This window comes from Denticeps clupeoides, chromosome 4 (genome assembly GCF_900700375.1).
Source record: "Denticeps clupeoides chromosome 4, fDenClu1.1, whole genome shotgun sequence".
Taxonomy (NCBI): domain Eukaryota; kingdom Metazoa; phylum Chordata; class Actinopteri; order Clupeiformes; family Denticipitidae; genus Denticeps; species Denticeps clupeoides.
In genome coordinates this window covers 11464388-11484540 of record NC_041710.1, presented here as the reverse complement: position 1 = coordinate 11484540, position 20153 = coordinate 11464388, and the positions used below count along the sequence as shown (strand labels likewise).

The 20153-nt window shown below is 38.6% G+C and overlaps 1 protein-coding gene across 1 annotated transcript; it reads right to left on the bottom strand.

The window, feature by feature from the left end:
* Positions 1-995: 995 nt before the first annotated feature.
* Positions 996-18956, bottom strand: lig1 (ligase I, DNA, ATP-dependent). The gene is made up of 27 exons (XM_028976629.1): positions 18796-18956; positions 18454-18516; positions 17885-18065; positions 17636-17783; positions 17415-17552; positions 17017-17199; positions 16305-16404; positions 15310-15405; positions 14968-15024; positions 14828-14886; positions 12821-12934; positions 12332-12498; positions 10167-10243; positions 9956-10047; positions 8348-8447; positions 7847-7932; positions 7415-7530; positions 7174-7269; positions 6860-6970; positions 6594-6665; positions 6296-6440; positions 6132-6214; positions 5181-5333; positions 4972-5025; positions 4005-4148; positions 3648-3740; positions 996-1241 (listed from the first exon to the last, which is right to left on the bottom strand). The coding sequence occupies exons 1-27, from the start codon at positions 18810-18812 to the stop codon at positions 1167-1169; spliced, it is 2820 nt and encodes a 939-aa protein (XP_028832462.1). The 5' UTR covers positions 18813-18956; the 3' UTR covers positions 996-1166.
* Between the last annotated feature and the right edge of the window lie 1197 nt (positions 18957-20153).

Below are 20153 nucleotides of genomic sequence, written 5' to 3'. Positions count from 1 at the left end.
AGGGAGAAGGCGCACGAAAAAAAAAAGAAAAAAAAAACGGGCGAAGAAAGGCTTTGTTTTCAGAGTTGAAAGACAATTTATTGTGTTTGAGGTTCTGAGCTGGGAGTAGGAGTGGCAAATGACAAAAGGAAAGGGGGGGGGGCAGAGAGAGAGAGAGAAATAGCCCTTTTCAAACACTGTTCTTTAAATTTAGCATTTGTTCCAAAAAAAAATAAAAAATCCAGATAATCATGAATCCTTCTTACGGACCGTGTCAGCAAGGACCAAAAGAAAAAGAAAACAATTTCATTGCATAAATGCACAGGGACCGGATGACAGGGCGTGTAGAAATGAAGGTGAGATGGAGCTGATACGCTGTCTGCGGCAGGATGTTTGTGTGTGTGTGTGTGTGTGTGTGTGTGTCACAGACAGATCTCGCATTCGTCTTGGTGCCATCGAGCTTCAGTTTGCCTTTTATTGTGCATTCTCTGTACAGTCTGTCTTCTACCTTTCCCCCGTCTGCTTTCATCGCAGGTGCCACACAGGTAAACGTGAGCTCTCAGTGTTGTGCTGCAAAAGTACTGATACACAGAGCTGGACTGACTCACAAGGAAAAACCTTCACACAATATGTTAAACATGACCCACATGTGAACAGTTTTGTGGGTTGAGGTCGTCGTGATTTGTTTCAGGCTCTGGGAGAAACTGGCACAAAGATACCATATGTTACAAATAAACCACATGGGACGAAGCGCAGAACACGAAACTCGAAAAAATTCTGGGAAGTCTGAGCAGCAAACATCGTACAGAAAGTGCAATACATTATGCTAATACATTCATTAAGATATTTTCTCAGATAGATTAGAGGAATTGACATTTAACCTAACTATGGCAAGAGAAAACAAGTGTTACCTTAAATAAGGTAAATAACATCTTTATTTAAAGTAAAAATCATATGACAAGTATAGTTGAATAATAATGTAAATGTGTGTGAAATTTCAAAAAAGGTAATCATTATGGGGTAGAAACATGAAACATTTTATTTCAGATTGACTCATGAATATTTACAAGAAACTGGGACATTTCACAAAGAGTTCATTTCAGCAATAAAACAACTAATTCTACAGCCAATGGGAACGACAAGTCAGAATCAGCTGATCACAGCAGGCAATTCAGCATAAAAAAAAATCAATAGTAATCCTCCAGTTCGGGTTTGTCTCCTTGATTCTGAATTTGCTGCTGCTTCTTGTATAGATCAGCAATCTGACAGAAACAGAGAGAGAGAGCAGGAGAAAAACATTGATTTGTGAATTGAAAGAAAGAAGAGGCAGAATGAACAGCTCAAAAAGTCAGACGATGAGAAAAACATAGTTGATAAAAAAAACAAAAAAAAAACGACTTCTTCAAAACTAGTAAGATATATGTGAGCAATAGAGATCAGGACAAATAAACAGATTTTTTTGATCTTTGAAAATGTGAATAAGAACAGAAGTAAAAATAAATAATGCATCGTATGTACAAACGGACTGTCATAAAATTCAGTTTTATATCACAATTGTTATTTTAATAATCCCTGAATGCCAAATTTGTAATTGAAATTAAAATGACATTAAAAAATCACCCAGCACTAAAAGCCAGACTCCATTTCAAAGCAACAACGGTCCAACTGAACCATTTTTCTCTTGCACTTGAAACATTTGCATAACTTGATCAACAAATCAAATTAACCTGCTTAAAACCTGTGCAACACAGATGGTCAAATGCATATAGGTGGAAAAACCACTACATTAACCAAGCACACTGCAACATCAGAGCTGTTAAATGACCGTGTAATCTGCACCGCATCCCTTTTTACTACACAATCTGGAAAAAAAAACAAAAACAAAAAACGGAAGCATCTATAATCAAATTTATTAGTACAAACTTAAAATCATCTCATCTGTGATGCTCATACCCAGGGTATGAACATCTAGAAGCTCTCCAGAAGGTGTGCAGGCTACTGGAGCATTTGTTTGCATTGGGTGCCATATTTGTTCGTTTTGCTGGAGGCTAAACTGCTGTTTTCCGATAATGTGACAGGGCCGGTGAGGGGAACAACATAGCTGCAGGCTGAGTGCTGTTCCGCTCTGGAGGACAGTGCCGTGAACGTGCAGAGAACAGTGTAAATGTCTACACACTCACACCATTTCACTGCAGTGTAGGCTGGACCTGGTCCTCACCTATATTTAGCACACAAACAGCACACTATTCAACAGCATGAGCAAAGGCATTTTCAAGCCAATCTTCTTCAGTCACTTCATACTCAAATATTCCCTCGTTGACTGGCATTACACTTCTTCGCTCTAACCAGTGAGGGGAGCGATTGCGTGATGTAGAAAGAAAGACGTATTTTCCCTCTACAGCGGCCCAGTCAGCAGAGAACTGAGCTTTTTCAAACCATTACAGGCAGACAATGCAGACAGCCTGGAGGGGCAAGTGAGGAGGGGCAAATTAGACATTTTCCACCCGATTAACCCTCCCACCTACTGACAAAGGCATAACTAGTTTATTTCAGATATTTTTTAGCAGGATAAGTTAAGAAGACCACTTAGTGAAGCTCACTACACAATTCAGCTCCAATATAACATACTGATCCACCACAATTTATTTTAATACATTTTTACTCCTTACTGCTCTTTTTCTTTACTTAACTGGTTTGCGAGTGTAGTTTACTTGGTGGACTACAGTGTGTTGTGCGTTTGACCGCACTAGTCTTGCCAGATAATTGAATGTTTCAGCTCAAACCTTCAAAAATTCACACAAACCCTGATTTGAACTTGATGTCACTGCATATTGTAACATAAACTATTGTTCCCAAAAATGAAAACTGTGTGAACCTGTATTCACATCAATTACATTTATCTTGCTGTGTGAAATATATTTAAGTCTACAAGAGTTTTAAATCATTATATTGGTTTAATTAAGATGTATAGACTATAAATGTAATAAAATATTTTCCATGTAGAGGAACACCAGGTATACTAATATTATGCAATAAAGAACAAAAAAGATGTCAAACGATGTCGCACATATTAAGTAATATTTGCACTATTTTACTTTGCACATTTATTGTTCATTTCACTTGTTTAGCGCTGTCTGTCTCATTGTTGTCTACATGTTTTTTTTAATGTTAATCTTGCATTGCCCATGTCCCGTTTGAATTTTATGTAGCCCAGTTTGTCTGTATCGCACACATGCACTTTATGTCAGTATGTAACTGTACTGTCTAACATGTATATAGCTGAAATGACAAAGTAAATTTCAACTTCAAAAGTAAATATAATTACATTAATTATTTTGACTGTGCATGTGTGGCAAGACTGTACAGGAATTTATAAAATTGTGTGGCCATCTGCCCTTAACTGGGGTAACTAGGTTTTCCAGGTTTCTATAGAAACAGCATTATCTGTGCTCTTGTAAAGATTTGATTAACTGTTCTTCTGTATTTGGGTTACCTGGGACAATCGGTTTCCCACACTACTATGCTAATGGGGTGATCTTTGGTTTTGGGGTTAACTGAGCTCTATAGATACTAGATTAACTGTGCATCTAAAGACCGTTTCCTTATGCACCTTTTCTAACAGAGTAATTGCCAGCATTGCTCATTGTGCTGTGTAATAAATGTGTTACCTGTGCTCCTGTGGTGGCATCCTCTGTTTTTTTGTCATCTCTGATCCTGAGAAATCGTGGGAAGCGGAGAGAAATGCCTTTCTCTGGATCCACCTGGAAATACAAGATTCCAAATAAAGTCACACAGACACAAACACAAAAATGAAGAAATAAATACATTCTACAATGTAGCCATGTTTTCACTGATTGTACAATTTTTTTTTTTTTTTTTTACAAAATACATGAGATTCAAGGCACCCTTTTCATGATAAAATGTAAATAATCTTAAATATATTTAAAATAATTTTAAAGAAAATGTTTTTGAAGTGGTAATATGATTATCATACAGGTTCATTTAAACCTTAAGGACTCACTGACCAGTCCCATTGCAGCCTTGTAGACCGGGGAAAGTGACAGGTCAGCACATTTCACTTCCCACACTTGCACTGCATCCAGCCACACATCTGGCTCTGCTGACTGGTCCACACGGTAATAGGGACGTGGCTTGGGCAAGATGTGTTCCTAAGACCAAACAAAGGTTCACAAAAGTGAACAGAAAAGCACACACTCAAACATGTTCACACCAATGTGTAGACCATAAGTATCTCTAAATCAGATTTACTAACCCTATCTATCTGAGAAACAACAGCAGCAGCAAAAATGTACCTTGTATGGATTTGCAAATATCCTAACTTTCACTTAAATATTTTCCTGCCATTATATCAACCATAACGTGTCTGATGTTTGTGAAGTTTGCTGACATTCCCATTTACAAGAAGACATTAGGACTGCAGAAAATGGGTGGAAATAGATGAGTATACTGACAGCAGCAGTATTATTTTTCATTAAAAACTGAACAATAATAAATATATATTTTTTTACATTTACAGTGTCTGTACAGCCTTGTTTATTTATGGTGTCTATGTAACAAACTCAGCTGCAAGGATTCCTTACACAAAAACTGAAACATCACTGCATAATTCATAAACGGCTTAATTCAACGTACAGCTTTGTAAAGATTCTAAGTCCGCATGCAACTCAAACCTACTGCAATATTTTCCTTCAAACTAATGTGACATTGCATGTCTGGATCTGGTTCAGCTTCCGTTATAAAGCACCTGGGGCAGAGCGATTGTGCAGACTTTTTGCCCTTGATTTCATCGACATGAAGTTGGTTCTCTAATAAGCAGAACTGGCTACCTGCTACAAATGCCATGAAACACAAAATGATTGATTGAAACGCTCAGAAATGATTCATTTTATTTTAAATAAAATGTCAATATAAACTAGAACCAGACCTGGAAATGATTAGAATAAAATTCCATACTGCATTTGCACCCTCTACCTTCAAGAAATTATAATGTTGTTCAAGGTCCTCATCCTTGAATCCAGTTCCAATCTGCAAAAACAGAGAAATATTAATCTCACACTTGCACACACACTCCCACACACTATGAGTCACTTCAGCTCTGAAGTCAAAAACTTGAATATAAGAGTGATGAATATAAACCCTCATCAACAGTGGGCGGCATGTCACACACAACCGGCACACACCTTACAGACGGATTGGAATTCCTCATTCTCTTCATCGTAGCAAGCCAGCAGGAATCCTCCGTAGCTCCCAGCTCTCTTCCCCTTCCCTAGGTAGGCCCCGATCACACACAGGTCCACCGTATCCCCGACCCCTTCCAGGTAATCCTTCTTCAGCTGGAGAGGAAACAGTTAACGTCAGTCAGGTATGTGAAGGGGACAGCGCGTGTCACATTTTTTAATGAGACTGTGGGGCAAAGCAGCAACTGTCAGAACCGAGGGCAGAGGCAGGATGAAAGATTCTATCAAGTTGAAAATCGTTTTTTAGGTTACACTGCTCACCATGACGACAGAGGATCATCGGCACACCACTCTCTGCAATAAAGGACATTTACACCACGCACTGTCTCAGAAAGACAAAGCATGTCACGGAGGACCGTAGGCACCCTGCACTGTCCTTTTTCTCTATTCTGCCATTTGGCAGGAGAATAAAAATTGTCACCTCATCACGTGCTGTAGAAAACAACACTTTACAGAGCACTGACCCTTTATGTTATCTAACTTACACACTTATTATGAAAAATGTACTTATATAGACATTGATTTATATTCATATGGTCAGATTTTTTTTAAATACACACAATATTGAGATCATCCCCCTACAGCAAGTTTCACATTCAGTTGAAAGTTAAAGCTGTGTTTTTGGTATTGTTGCATTAGTATGTCCTGGAAGACGTCCTATATGTCTGTAGAGATTGTAATCAAACAAGAATTTCATTATACTCTGTGCATATGACAATAAACTACTTGACTTGATCCAACAGAGTTAAATGGGAAGAGGATCTGACTGACCTTAGATGTTCTACACACATCAGTATTCCAGCTACAGGGGATTTTATTTTACAGCCCAGAAAAACATAATGCCATTACACCACCCTGTACAGAGCACAGTGTGTTATTTCTGTAGAAATATACCTTCAGCCAGTTATGGGAGCGTTTGGCAATCTCATAGGTGGCATCTTTCTCTAGGGTCTTTACCATAAGACCCTCACAAGAGTCTAAAAAATAAAGACAACATTTAACACACTCAGCCACACACAAAAAGTAAGAGCAGCCACACCGATCATGACATTACACACCTCGGACAGACTGCTCCAGGAACTCTGCGATTGTGTCTGTGTCATCAGAATCAAGTGATCGAGCAAAGACAAACTCGCCCTCCCTCTCCTCAAAGCTTTCCTTCAGAAGAGCCCTGCGCTTCAGCAGAGGCTGCCGCACCAATGACTGAGTGAGTGAGTGAGTGAAAAAGACAGAGATAAAGAGAGAGAAAGGTAAGAAGGAAGCAATCTGAGGTCACAAAATTAAAACAAAGACTCATATTCCTGGTGACTTTAATATTGATCAACTATAATTTAGTTTTTTTTTACCAGGTCTTACCTCTCCATTGAGGTAGAGCAGGTCAAAGGCATACACACACACCTGCACCTTGATGTCTGACGCATCCACATCCTGTGATATACACACACACAAAAAAGGAAACTAAATAAATCAAACTCTACCCACTCTACTAACACAACTCACAAAAAGAGTTTCTTTCTCTAGAACATTCCTCCACCCTCGCTCTCATCACATGTTTTTCTTCCCATTGCTCCCCCACACCATCTGCCCGATCGGGCCCCCCTCCCTCCTTCTCCATCTCTCACCTTCCTCTTGCGGGTGGTGAGCACCTGGAAAGGTTGGATTTGCTTCTTCTCTCTGTCCCACGCCACAGCCTCGGCGTCCAGAACACAGGACACCACTGAGTCCTTCTTCACCTGGGAAGATGAAAGGGAGGTGAAACAAGTGGTAACCAAATTTCTACATTTCCTATAGTAGAAATTAAATAGTTTAGTTTTGATTGGGATACTTGTTTAAAATGTCATGAAAAAAGAATACAATATTTTGAGAATGTCTTTTATTAATGTAAATAAGGTAAAGCAGTATTTGCTTTACAAGGAACAAATTATGTGTATGTTACCTGTGGAATTCGTGATACGATGTCAGGGTACTTGCTGGTATTGTCTTCCTGGTTGCGGCTGAAGATGTGCACCTCACCATTCTCCAAGATGTGGATCTGTCAAGGATTGTTACATCAAAGACGATTCAATCAAGAGGATTTTCTCCTCCTGTGGATCCAACGGCAAGACATTTAACCACATGGAGCTCGAGTGCCCCCTTGTGGCACTGTGCCTGCAAAAAACCCACACGTACACACACACCTGGGCTCTCTCGCCGTCATATTTGTATTCACATGTAAACGCTGCCTCATCAAACCTCTTCATCACCTCTCCTACTCCTTTGGTTGGGTGGGCCAGCATTGGTCTGAGTGGAACCCCTAAACCAGACAGAGATTACAAAACATCATTTAGTGGCCCCTTTGAAATAAGAAAGAGCATCACAACTAAAATAAGTAAAATCAGTCAGGTCATAGTAAATGATTATTTAACCTAGACTGCAGCTGAGGGTTCATCTTATTAAATGTTTTTTTTAAATGCTAAGTACCGTTAAAGATCATGCAGAACAGTTAAAATGTATAACATGATCAAAAAAGCTGTTCCCTGGGGATCACTCGTCATGAAAGGCAATTACAGAGAGTGAGTTTCATAAGACCGGCTGCGACCTAGAGTTTGTATATGGCGCCTGGCTATTACCTGGAGTGAGCTTGCAGTGATTAGGCAGTTCATCAATGCCTTCCTTCAGCAAGACTGGTACAATGACATCATAGTTGGGCATCTCACTACAATAACAGCAGCAAAACAATTAGTGGAGTCCATGCTCTCCTTTATGAAGAATAATTGTGACAGGTTAATATACTGCATTTAGCATTTCAGCTATGCAATTAGAAACAACACTACAAAGAGAAAGTATACAACTCTCTAATAATGTAGTATGTAAAAATACAACATGGAGAAACATGGAGGCCTGTAATTTTATCCCAATTAAATCAGTTAAATAAGCATTAATTATGTATACATTTACATTTATGGCATTTATCAGTCACCCTTATCCTTAGCACCTTACAATTAGTTATTACAGGGACAGTCAACTTTGCTCAGTGGCACCTTGGCGGATCGGGATTCAAACCTTCTGATTAAATTGGGATCTGTAACAGTATATAATGATTATAAAATTAGGAATTAAAAAAAACACACCAGTAAGTCTGTTTGAGGATAAGGCCTTTCTCATCCAGCAATGCTCGCCTGCCTTCCGAACTCATGCATTTCCCCGCATCAGTCACAGCTGGAGGGAATTCTGGGAACACAGAAACAACATTTCATCAATCTTGCAGCAATATTTCATAGAAAGGATTGTCCATGCTACATCTGTCTGATCCACACAATAAAAGCTATGAAACAAGTTCTGAATTAATATTAATCTTAATTGAATTTCCATGTTATCTTTGTACTATAGACTAGATGTTCAGCACAGACCCACTATTTTAAGCAGCCATAAACAATTCATGTGAAGATACTGTTGTGTCTAGAAATATGAATAAAGAGGTGAGAAGGTAACACAAGGTTAAAATTAAGTGTCAGGAAGTCGGGTGCATCAGATAATGCCTTAGAGATAACATGTACACTTCAGTAGCACAACATATCGGCTTCCTTGACATCTCTAATCAAAATCTGAAATTAGATAAATGGGTAGCAGTGCATGAATTTTAATTCACATTTAATTTATTTAGTGTCATTACGCAATACCCAAAAGCTCCCTCAGCTACGCCACCTTGATCTGCAACGACAGGAACCAAACACTTTCTGTACTCATGAATCACTCTCACACAGCTCCATTATTGATTACACTCAGGATTCAACAAGTAGGCCACTGTGTAGAGGACAGACTCAAGCATGTGATCTGTGAGCTTTTAGCCATGACATGCTCATTTAAGGTTCTTACAAGTATCCTAAGGGATTTTGTCTGGTGGAATTAATTACATTTCAGCTGCATGACCCCTACACAGACACAATGTGGCATTTCCATCAGGTTAAGTAACCCACCCACCAAACTTTTTTTTTCCCAGTCTGAAGGCCTGAACTTGCAAGTTCATCTTACACCAAATCGCCTAGTGAAGAATTATATCATTGTGAAACCACAGAATGGCAAATGGCAAAATGTTTGTGCATGTTAATGTCACAGTTAACTAGAGGATGGCACAAATGCCATTGGCAAAACAGTTAGCGTCACACAATTATGATGTTATCACGAATATTCTACATTGCTGTTTCTATGCAACCATAATCATATTCAGGTCTCCCAAAAAACAGCATTAATGTCAAGCCAGATATGCCAGCAAAGAACACATTTTCCTTGCACTTCTGAACAGACTCAGATATCGTGAACAATATTAGACAAAGATCACTGAATTACTAAACTCAACCACATATCTAAACTATTGTTACCAGGGAGGGAAAATAATATTCTAAATCTTATAATCTTGCTAGGCAATAAGAAATACCTTTTTTTTTTCTTCTCTTTACAGAATTTCTAAAGGCATTTTTGTGCCATCCAATGGTGAACAATTTACCACAAATAATCATGATACATTTTTCCCCATATTTAGTAATGCCTCTAACTGGGATTACAAAACATCTTTATTCCACAAACTAGCATGTTTTAAATCTAAAATGAGATTACCTTATTTATTTTACTGAAAGCTGCTGGTGAAATGCTACTGCTATGGTTATAACCTTGTTAGTGTGAAAATGTGAATGTTATTTGCTGACAGAACAGGTAGATCCTGGTTTCACAAACCAACATACCCTGTCCTGGTGGGGTCAAGCAAACAGCCTGAGAGAGAGCAGCCAGAACACTCTGTTCAGCCAATCCAATTCTCAGTTTCCCAGCAAGTGACCTGTCGATTACACACCAAAATGTGTGCAAATCAATATGCAGAAAATAAAACTAAAAGTAACAAAACAAGATCATTTTTTTAAAAAGCCAGTCTGATGGCAACAAGCTCAAGAGTCTGACCTGACTATGTATCTTGCCTCGGAGAATCGACAGGCCACGAACAGGCCCTTGATGATGTCAATCTTCTTATTCATTGCCTAGTCGTATGGAAAAAAACACACACATAGATACACTGCATCAGTACCATAGTTTGCCCTTATTATTTCTGAAGGCAGCTGTGTACAAAGGGGACAGTGAAAATCGGAATGAAGCAGACCCTGCTGGCATGCTCACACTGATGTCTTCAAAGCCCTCCAGTACAGTTGCATTTTAGAGGGTCATCACGTTAAAATGTTAAGTGTTGGAGACAGTCAATTCATGATGTTACACACCAGCCAGACGCAGCATAAACAAAAACACTGGCAGGTAAATCACATGAATTCACACATTAATAACTCCTACAGAGGCCACATGAGCATTAGGACATGGCCATGGATCAATGAAAGGTGACTACGACTGACTTATATAGTATTTTCTTCATATTAATGCATGTATCTGCCATTTATCTGGGAAAAGGAAGTGTGCAATATGCACCATGGGACAGCAAAACAGCCATGAAGCTGTGTGACACTCGTGTTTGGGAAATCTTGGACCCTGCATTCATGCGGATTTTGCTTTGACATGTACCACCTGCCTAAAGATTGTTGCAGGTACTAATCAATGCCCAAAATGAATTTCTCTGGATAAACTTGGTTTATCCACGCTTCCCAACTTAAATGATTTAAACCTTGAGCCCTTGTCAGAAATCCCTGCTCAAAAATCACATACTGAGAAATTACATGGTCCATTAGAATGATTGTTATTTTTATAATGATCACAGAATTATATTTCTGAGATTACTGTAGAGGTGAAGGAATCAACATATATGTTACTGTATCAGAAGAAAATTAAATAAAAAAAACAAACAATAAAAATCTTTACAGCGATTTAGCAATGTAAAGCTGTAAAGGCGCTGTGGCAACTCCAAACCTCAAGCCATCCATAGTGACCATAACTGCAGTAAAAAAATGCTTGGAGATATTATAGGAAATATGTATGTGGATTTTCCAGAATATCCATTTTGGCACATTTTGGCATCATATATGCAATTTGAGATTTAAAAGGTAGGTTTAAAACTAATTTGTTTCACTTTACATGACACTATAGTTACTCACTCCATCTATCACAATTGCTAAGGGAATGATAATATATGTAAAATAAAAAGGTTTATGTCATTACGGTGACAGAAGTAATATAGCAACATCATGTTGTAATTTAACTATATCGCATTGTAATAGTTACAATTCCAAAAACATAACATTCTGAAAAGGTACTTTGCTCATCATAAATTTTAAATCATGAGTTTTAAAACTAAAACTCATTTGTGTTCTTCAGTGGTGATCTCTCTGAGATGCGCAGGATTGCTGGCCATTTCCATTGGCCAGTGTGGGTGAATGACATCTTTAAAGCATCTGCCACAAACATTCTGCTTCCAGATAGAGCCCTAGTCCTGCTTTGCATTGTACAGTATAGCATTTGACCCACATTGAGATAATGTTCCGTATTTTTAGTGGTGATTTTATTTGTCGGATAAAAACCTGCTTCTAATGACCAGCACCACACCACATCTTTTTTTTATAGGTTTAGAGAAAAGATATACGTTAGCAGATGATAGGACCACTAAACCAGTAAACTGGTACTGTACTAGAATTATACTAGGCCTACTAGGATGCCAGTAATCAGTAGTGTATCATTTGTGGTCAAGCTGCTGTTCTGCTGAATAAAACACTGTAGGAGATAGATTAATATCAAAGCTTCTTTGTTAACTAATTTGCATTGTTAAGCGATCACACATTGTGCCACACAGATCATAGTACTACTCTTACCACACATTGTCTCTATGTATCTGGTTATCCTAGGTGTAGTCTATGACTCAAAGGGTCAGAGTTTTGATCACACAAGGGGGTCCAATATTAGCAGGTGGTTTTAATGTTGTTGCTGAATTACATAGTTATAATGAATTTCTAGACCACAATAATTTATAGTTAAGGATATTCAGTGTTGATGTACTGAATTTGATATACTTATCTAGTATTGTTATAGCTAAAAATGCTATTTGTGAAAAAAAAAAAAGAAAGCACTCTTTGCAGAATGTGTTACATCAATTCTGCATATGTGAAAGTTCATTCTAAGGTCATTATACTTACAGAATTGCCACTCATATTTGCAATCTCCTTCAGCTTGCTGAAAACGCCTTTTACAGTCAGATTGGCTGGCGCAAACATCATTCTCTGGTTGCTACGGGAACTCTCAGCCACCAATCCCAGGTCACCCTTCTCCTGAGCCTCTGCCTTGATTTTGTCCAGCTGTCGCCCTGGCAACAAGGAGGACAGAAAAGAGGTGACAATACAGCTTTGGAGAATCAAAGTGAGGGACATTAGAGGTGGGTAGGAGTCTTTTTTTTTTTTTTTTTTAATAAATAATTAAAATCACTGGGGAGATCGGTGTCTAGTGTAATTATGTGTGAGTTTACTTACAGCTAAATAAGCACTTTAGCGTGTATTGTCTGTTCAACTCTGCTCAGAGAATCAGCTTTTTGCATACAAGTGGAAGGGGGAATCGTTGTTAAAATTCAAATATATGCACAGCTGAGGCCAGCCTGGGACAATAGTATGCACATATGAACACGGCCTCACCAGTAGCCTGGGCAACAGCTTTCATCAGCACTGTCTCGCCGACCCCTAACTCCAAGCCCTCATAGGCGGGGCCAAGCTGGTTCAGACACAGGTATACACAGCACAGCAAATCATCTGGAAAGAAAAAGAAAATACCCACTTACTTTTTACCCCCAATTAGCAAGGCCCAAAAGCCACCCCCATTCACACGGGGCACATAAAAAAGGAGGTCTAATTTAACAGAATACTAATAAAAAACGACAATATCAGCGTTTAACATGAAAAAAAGTAACAAAGATTTTTTTATTTGCCTGCTTATGAATGCAAAAAAGAAGAATTGTAATTTGCCATACAAATATAGTTTCACAATTGATCATAAGCCAGATATTGAGGTGTCAGCTTCCACTGAGGAGCTGAGAATTAACAAAAGATCTAGTGTGTGCATTGTGATTTCTAGGGCTGCACGGTATAAACAGATTGCAATATACATTATCCAACGGGAGAGATTTTGATTATACTGGCCTGCTGCAGAAATATCGGTTCCTCTCGAAAAAATAACAAAGTTGCATCATCCGTGCAAAACTCATGCCATGGAGAACGCACTAATCACATTTTTGCCTATGCATAGTCCTCGTCATGAATGTGAGGTCATGTAAAAGTGATTGTTTTAGTCATTGTGATAGACAGCAAGCACAGCACATTGTATAGACGACAAAATGTGTCCAGAGAGAAGTTTGTGGGGACGGTAACTTGTTCAAGGGGACCACAGTTCCAACCTCAGTCGACTTCCTACGCCATGACTGGCCAAGTACCCCACTCTTTAATTGCTGAATTCCTCACTGCTGCAGACATTAGTCAAGAACATAAATCCAAAAGACTTCTTTAGTGCAAGGATCATTCTTAAAAGAACCCTTTAAAAGCCTCTGAGCGGGGCTTACCAGTCCTGTCCTGATAGAGCGTTTCTCATTCATAGTACCTCTGAATTAAAACGGCAAGAAAATGCAGAGGGCTCTGAGCTCAAACCCTCAAGGGAAGTGAAAGAATCTCTTCTGGCTTTCTTCAAGCAGCATTCCAGAATCATGGCAGAATCAACATGGCACTACAAATAATATTCAGCTACCAGAACCTGACAGAAAACATTATCAGGCCAATTGAGGACCATAAGCACAGGACACTACACAATTATACAATCCTCAGTCAGGTAGGTAACCAAGAACCCAATGGTCACTCTGTCAGAGATCCAGAGGTCCTCTGTGGACAGAGGAGAACCTTCTAGAATGACAGCAATCGCTGTAGCAATCCACCATTCAGGCCTGTATGGTAGAGTGGTCAGACGGAAGCCACTCCTTAGTAAAAACCACATGCCAGCCCACCTGGAGTTTGCCAAAAGGAGCCTGAAGGACTCTAAGACCATGAGAAACAAAATTCTCTGGTCTGATGAGACAAAGTTTAGTGTGAATGCCAGGCGTAACATTCGGAGGAAACCAGATACTGCTCATCCCCAGGACAACACCACCCCTACAGTGAGGCATGGCAGCATTATACTGTGGGGATGTTTTTCAGCTGCAGGAACTGAGAGACTAATCAGGACAACCTGGATGAAAACCTGCTCCAAGACTGGGTCGACAGTTCATCTTTCAACAGGATGACCCTAAACACACAGCCAAAATATCAAAGAAGTGGCTTCAAGACAACTCTGTGAATGTCCTTGAGCGGCCGAGTCAGAGCCCAGACTTGCATTGAAAAAGTATTGAGCAAAGGCCGTGAATACGTGATTCCTTTATCCTTAATCAATTTGCCAAAATCTCACATAAACTTTTTTTTCCACATTGTTATTATGGGGTGTTGTGTGTAGAATTCTGAAGAACAAAATTAATTGAATCCATTTTGGAATAAGGCTTTAACATAAAAAAATGTGCAAAAGGTGATACGCTCTAAAGACTTTCCAGATGCACTGTATTTATTTCTATGGCAAAACCCATGAAAGAAGAGTCAATCCCAAAACAAGTCAAAATCTGTCTAAATTACCTGGAGAGAGCAGAATCACAGATCGGAGGAGATTGGAAAGTGTCTCTATGTTTCTCAGCCTGGAAAAATACAAGAACAGTTTAAAATCACAATAAACATAAAAAAAGAGAGACACTGTGAGAGCACCAAAGGAGACACACCGGCCAGAGTCTTCCTCTATTTTTTCAAAAGTGCGGGCAACAGCAAGATAGGGGACCCTGTGCAAAAGAGAAACCAATATAAACAGATGGTATGTCAAAAAAAAAAAAAAAAAAAAAGATAAATAAAAAGATTTCTGATTTCCTAACCAAGGTGGGGGATCACAAAGAATCCCACTCTGCCAGAAAATATTGATATGCTGTCCCTCAATATCAATGATTTCACCACACTTTAGACTGCTATACCCTGTGGTAAGTCTTAAAAACTTAAAATTGGTATCCCAATATACTGATCAAATTTGTTGTCCCACCTCTCCTGACCAATACTGACTGAATGAGGCTTACTTCTGTCCTCTGCTCCAGCAAGCATGGTCAATGGGGTGATATCTTGCTCTTGATGGATCATACTGGCTCTGATCGGAAGAGTCGTTCCCCTTCTCACTGCAGACGCAGAAATTTTGAAGTAAACATTTCCCACAAAGCTGCCAGAATATCATTATAAAGATACAGTATCTAACAGAAGCAACAAAAGTAAATATTAGATATTTGTTTTGCAACACTGAAGATGTGCCACTTTCTGATATAGTGTAAAGTAGTCTACAACTTCTAAAAACCATGTAAATTTGTTGCTCCCTCAAAATAACTAAAATGCAGCCATTAATGTCTAAACTGCAGACAACTAAAATGAATACAATTGTGAAACAGAAAAAATTTGAGCGACAGCTCTGTGCCCCAGACGTTGTTCAGTACTAGAAGCGAGAGTTTGACAAACAGGAAGACCTGCCCATACGTGAGGTTTGTCAAAACTCAACGCTTATGAGAAACGGGGTGGCATAATCGCAAAGCCAGCAGTGAGAGAGTAAAAGAGCAGTCAAAGAAATAAAAAAACAAAATGTTTACATGATTACATAAATAATTTGGATATAAATTCTCATGTCAGTAATTTTTTTCTTTGTTTAATTTTTGCTAAATATTTATTTAAAATATGACTAATAATGACTTCTGGCAATGCAAAAGATTTGCAAAACAACATGGATATTTTTGTTCAATAACTTTGGCACAAATTCCACAGAGTATCCTGACGGTCTTATTTTGCTATTTAAACTAATCAAATTACAGTTCAGTGCTGGAAAATAATCCCTCAAAATATTGACACTTTGTGTGGAATTTGGAGGCACTCACTGTTGTGATCAGTTTAGACATTAATGTCTGCATGTTTTGTTATGGGGGGGGACAGCAAATTTCACTGTATTACAATGTATTGTAATACATTGTTGTCCCTCTGAAAGATATAATAATAAAAAAAAATTTACATACACATGCACTGTACATCCTCTAACCTCTTTTTTTCCTTCTCGTCTGTCTTCTTTGCATCCTTTTTTCCGTCCCGCTCATTCTTCTCTATTGTTTTTTCCAGCTTGACTGCAGCCTTCCTGGGAGCTAGGGAAGAAAAGTTTCAAATGGAGATAAACACAGACCAGTTTTGGTTGATTTTAGGCCATTGTTATGTTTTGACTTGAACATCACAGCCCTTTAAGTCAGAAGCTGCATTCAAGTGAAGTTTTCATTAATAAACTCACACTAATGCATATTTTACCAGTCTCTAATCTGATCAGACAAGAGTCTTCATTAATATTTCCAATTAAAATATGGTAGCAACGAAATAAGCCAAGGCTCATGGTGGTGAAATCATCTATTTCATCATACAGAACACAAATTAAAAGCTGCTGTGCACCTCCATTCTTTTATTAGATAAAGTGAAGAACCTTGGCAAACAAAGTCTGCTTTTGGTTGCAGATTTTAAGAACTCTTATCTCGCTCTTTTTCATGCTTTTGGCAGATTGCTAACACTGACCATTTCTAGATGGTGATCAAGATAAATAAATCAGCAAGAATACAATTAATGGTCAGCCAAACGTGTGGAAAAGTGTCACACAAGTGTGTTATTTTTTTTTAAGCAAACTTAAGGGGACGGCTCACCTAGGAACTTTAAATTACACATTTTGTGGACAAAAACGGATGTGAAGTGAAGTACATTGTGGAAAAACTCACTAAAGAAACTGCTGATTTCTTTTTTCTTTCCATCTTTCTCCTTCTGTTCTTCCTCAGTTTCCCTCTCCTGCTTCACTAGTTTGACACAGCTTTTAGGACTCTTGTTCTCAGTCTCGACCTGTGATATGGCAGACTTCTCGCTTTTGTCTTCCTCCTGTTCCACCTCCATTTCATCTTCATTCTCTGTACACATGAACAGCAAAGCCAATCACTGAACTGGGTGTAAAAATACATTTTAACCAGATATAACACCAACATACATAAATTTGATTCATGGAGGAACCTCTGACAGAAAATTTCCAATTATGACCAGGTGTTAAACATGTTAAAAATCCAGAAGGTTTGAAGGACAACAGGATCGAACCATATTTGTACAAGATCAATATTGAAATACTCACCAGGTTCCTCTCGAGTCTCCTCTATCTTGGCTCTTTTACTTTCCTGGCCATCTTGTTCCTCTGTTTCTGTCTCCTCCTCCTTTTCCATCTCGCCATCACTCCTACTGTCCAACTTTCTTTTGGGGAAATGTTTCCTTGCTGAAGTAAATGTAATAAGCGACAAAATTAAAATGCAAATGTAAAAAAACTTATAAAAGCAAAAATAGAAAACAAAAACACACCAGTTTTACGTTTAGGGATACAGGAAGGGGACTCAGAAGATGGGGTGACCGGTGTCTCTGGAATGGAAGAATCTGCAGGAGTTGCAGGGATCACGGTTGTAAAAGACGCTTTTGGTGAGACTGGGGAGGGTGACTCCTTTAATTCTTCCTGCAAATTCATCAAATTGAGAAAAAAACACACACACAGTTCAAACACAGTACACAATAACACTCTGGCATTTACTAACAGAAAACATATTCATTCTTGACCTTTTCCTTAGCAGCTTTGACAGGCTCGTCTTTATTTTTATTGGTCGTCTGCTCTTTCCCTGTGGGCTGGTCATCATCGTCATCACTGTCAAGTATTGGCCTGCTGCGTTTGCTCAGTTTCTTTACAGGCGAATCAGCTTCCTGGGTTCCATTCTGAGGCTTAAGAGGGCTTTTTACTGTCCTAGAAATTTCAGTTCAAGGCAATTAGCAAGAGAATGTTGATATGGCATCTTATACAAATTTCAAATTCTATTTGTCATGTACACAGTCATACATGGTATGATATGCAGTGAAAGGCTTTTGTGACTGCTATAGACCTCAATATTGCAAATATTGAGAGTATTCAAGTGGAACAAATATGCAAATATTGCAAACATAACCAAATATTAAAATGTTATGTTTTTAAACATAAAATATGTTTCACAGGTAGGGTGAAGGTGTGCAAATGTGTAAAGTAAAGTGAAAATTTGTGCAAAATTGAGAAGTGAAAGTTATACAACCCACTTCCTTGATTTCACTGATATTAAAAATATTCTCTAGTAAAGCAGGTAATGACAGCAGACACTCACTCTGACTTCACTTTAAGCTTGTCGCCATTTTTCTCTTTGCCCTTCAGTGGCTGGAAGAAGGATCTATGGACGGGAAGAAAAAGAAAAACTAAAATCCTCCAGGAAGAGGACTTGGAACAAAGCACTGAGATGACAGTCACCACAGCCCACAAAAACACAGTCAACGAGATTTTAGGAGAAATCAGCAGTACACTTTAATTTCAACCCTTCAGGCAATTTGCAGAAGTTGAGTTTAAGGTCCCGATTTAGGCGCTAAATGTTCATGATATAATGTTGCTTATAGAGTGTTTGCTGTTATATCTGTCATACTCCGAAGAACGAACAAATCCCCGAAACACTTACGCAATGCTCCTCTGCATGTTGTCACCAAGTTTTTATAGTAATATTAAAAAATCGCAACAGTCGTTTAGCTGAGTAGTTCTCATCCGCACTGGCCGCGTTAAGAGATCAGGCGCCAAAATTACGTCAAACGGCGGCGGCGCGGAGGCTGCCGGGAAACATCCGAGTTGGTTGTGCGCAGCGTTGTAAAGCGCTTTAGCGCCACATATCGTACCGGAAGCGTAGTTTTTTTTTCAATACACATGTGTTTTTTATGGAACCCCAAATTTTTCAAAATTAGATAAAATAATATTACATAATGAAATGAATAATCATATGATTAAATAAGAGCGTGATATATAATATAACTGGTGAAATTGTAAATGAACTTAATACATTAAAAGGGACTAGTGTTCTTTTTGGTGTTTTAATGTGAATCTTTACTTTACATTACTTTTACTTTACTTTTCGTGGCAGACGCTTTTATCCAAAGTGACTTACAAGAGGAAGACACCAGGAATTCTCATTCGGTTTAGATGGATTTTGAATTACAAAACTAAGAGCCCTTATAAGGCCTAACTTGTCAAGAATCAAACATGCTAGGGAAATCTGCTGCACTTTGTGCTGCACTGAACATGAAAGAAGGTTTAGAAAAGGTTTGCTTAGTTGCATGGTTTCGTTTTGAGTTTAATAGTCCCAGTAATTTTTGGGGTCCATCTGCCTAGGGAATGAGAAAAATGAAATGAAAAATGAAATGAAAAAGTTTATGCCGGTAAAAACATTTTTCAAAAAGCAATGTATCTGCATAACAACTGATGCCATTACAATCAAGGAACTTAGTGACTCTAATAAAATGATTATATCACTCTACTGCACTTTCACATTCTTGTGTTTATAATGTGATGTCTTGTGTTTATAATGTGATGATAACAAGAAGATTCATTTGAAATCATAGCTTTGGGAGTTTTTTTTACGGTTTTTGTGGCTGCAGCTTCCCACCGACAGAGTCGAGTACAGAGCTATGCAAAATGTGTGGAAAATGAAAATAGCTCTGACTGAAGGTCAATAAAGAGTAACTTAATGTAATACAGAAAGAAATTACATTTGATTCCTTACTGTCCATGCGTGCTTATTATCCAGTCTCTTATCATTTTAATATCTGTGCAACTAAAAAACAGGTGGACTTTCAATAATTGGACATTTATATGTTTTGTGCTATAATTTATACGGGCGACATGGGCGGTTGCCCAAGGCGTCATCGCGGCATCAGCAATTTCTTGCACGCACCTGCGCCCATGCTGTCCTGGCATCATGATTGCATGACACCCGATTGATTTTCTATCCTCCCTTTGCGGGGATTAAGGGCCGCAGAGGGAGGGGCT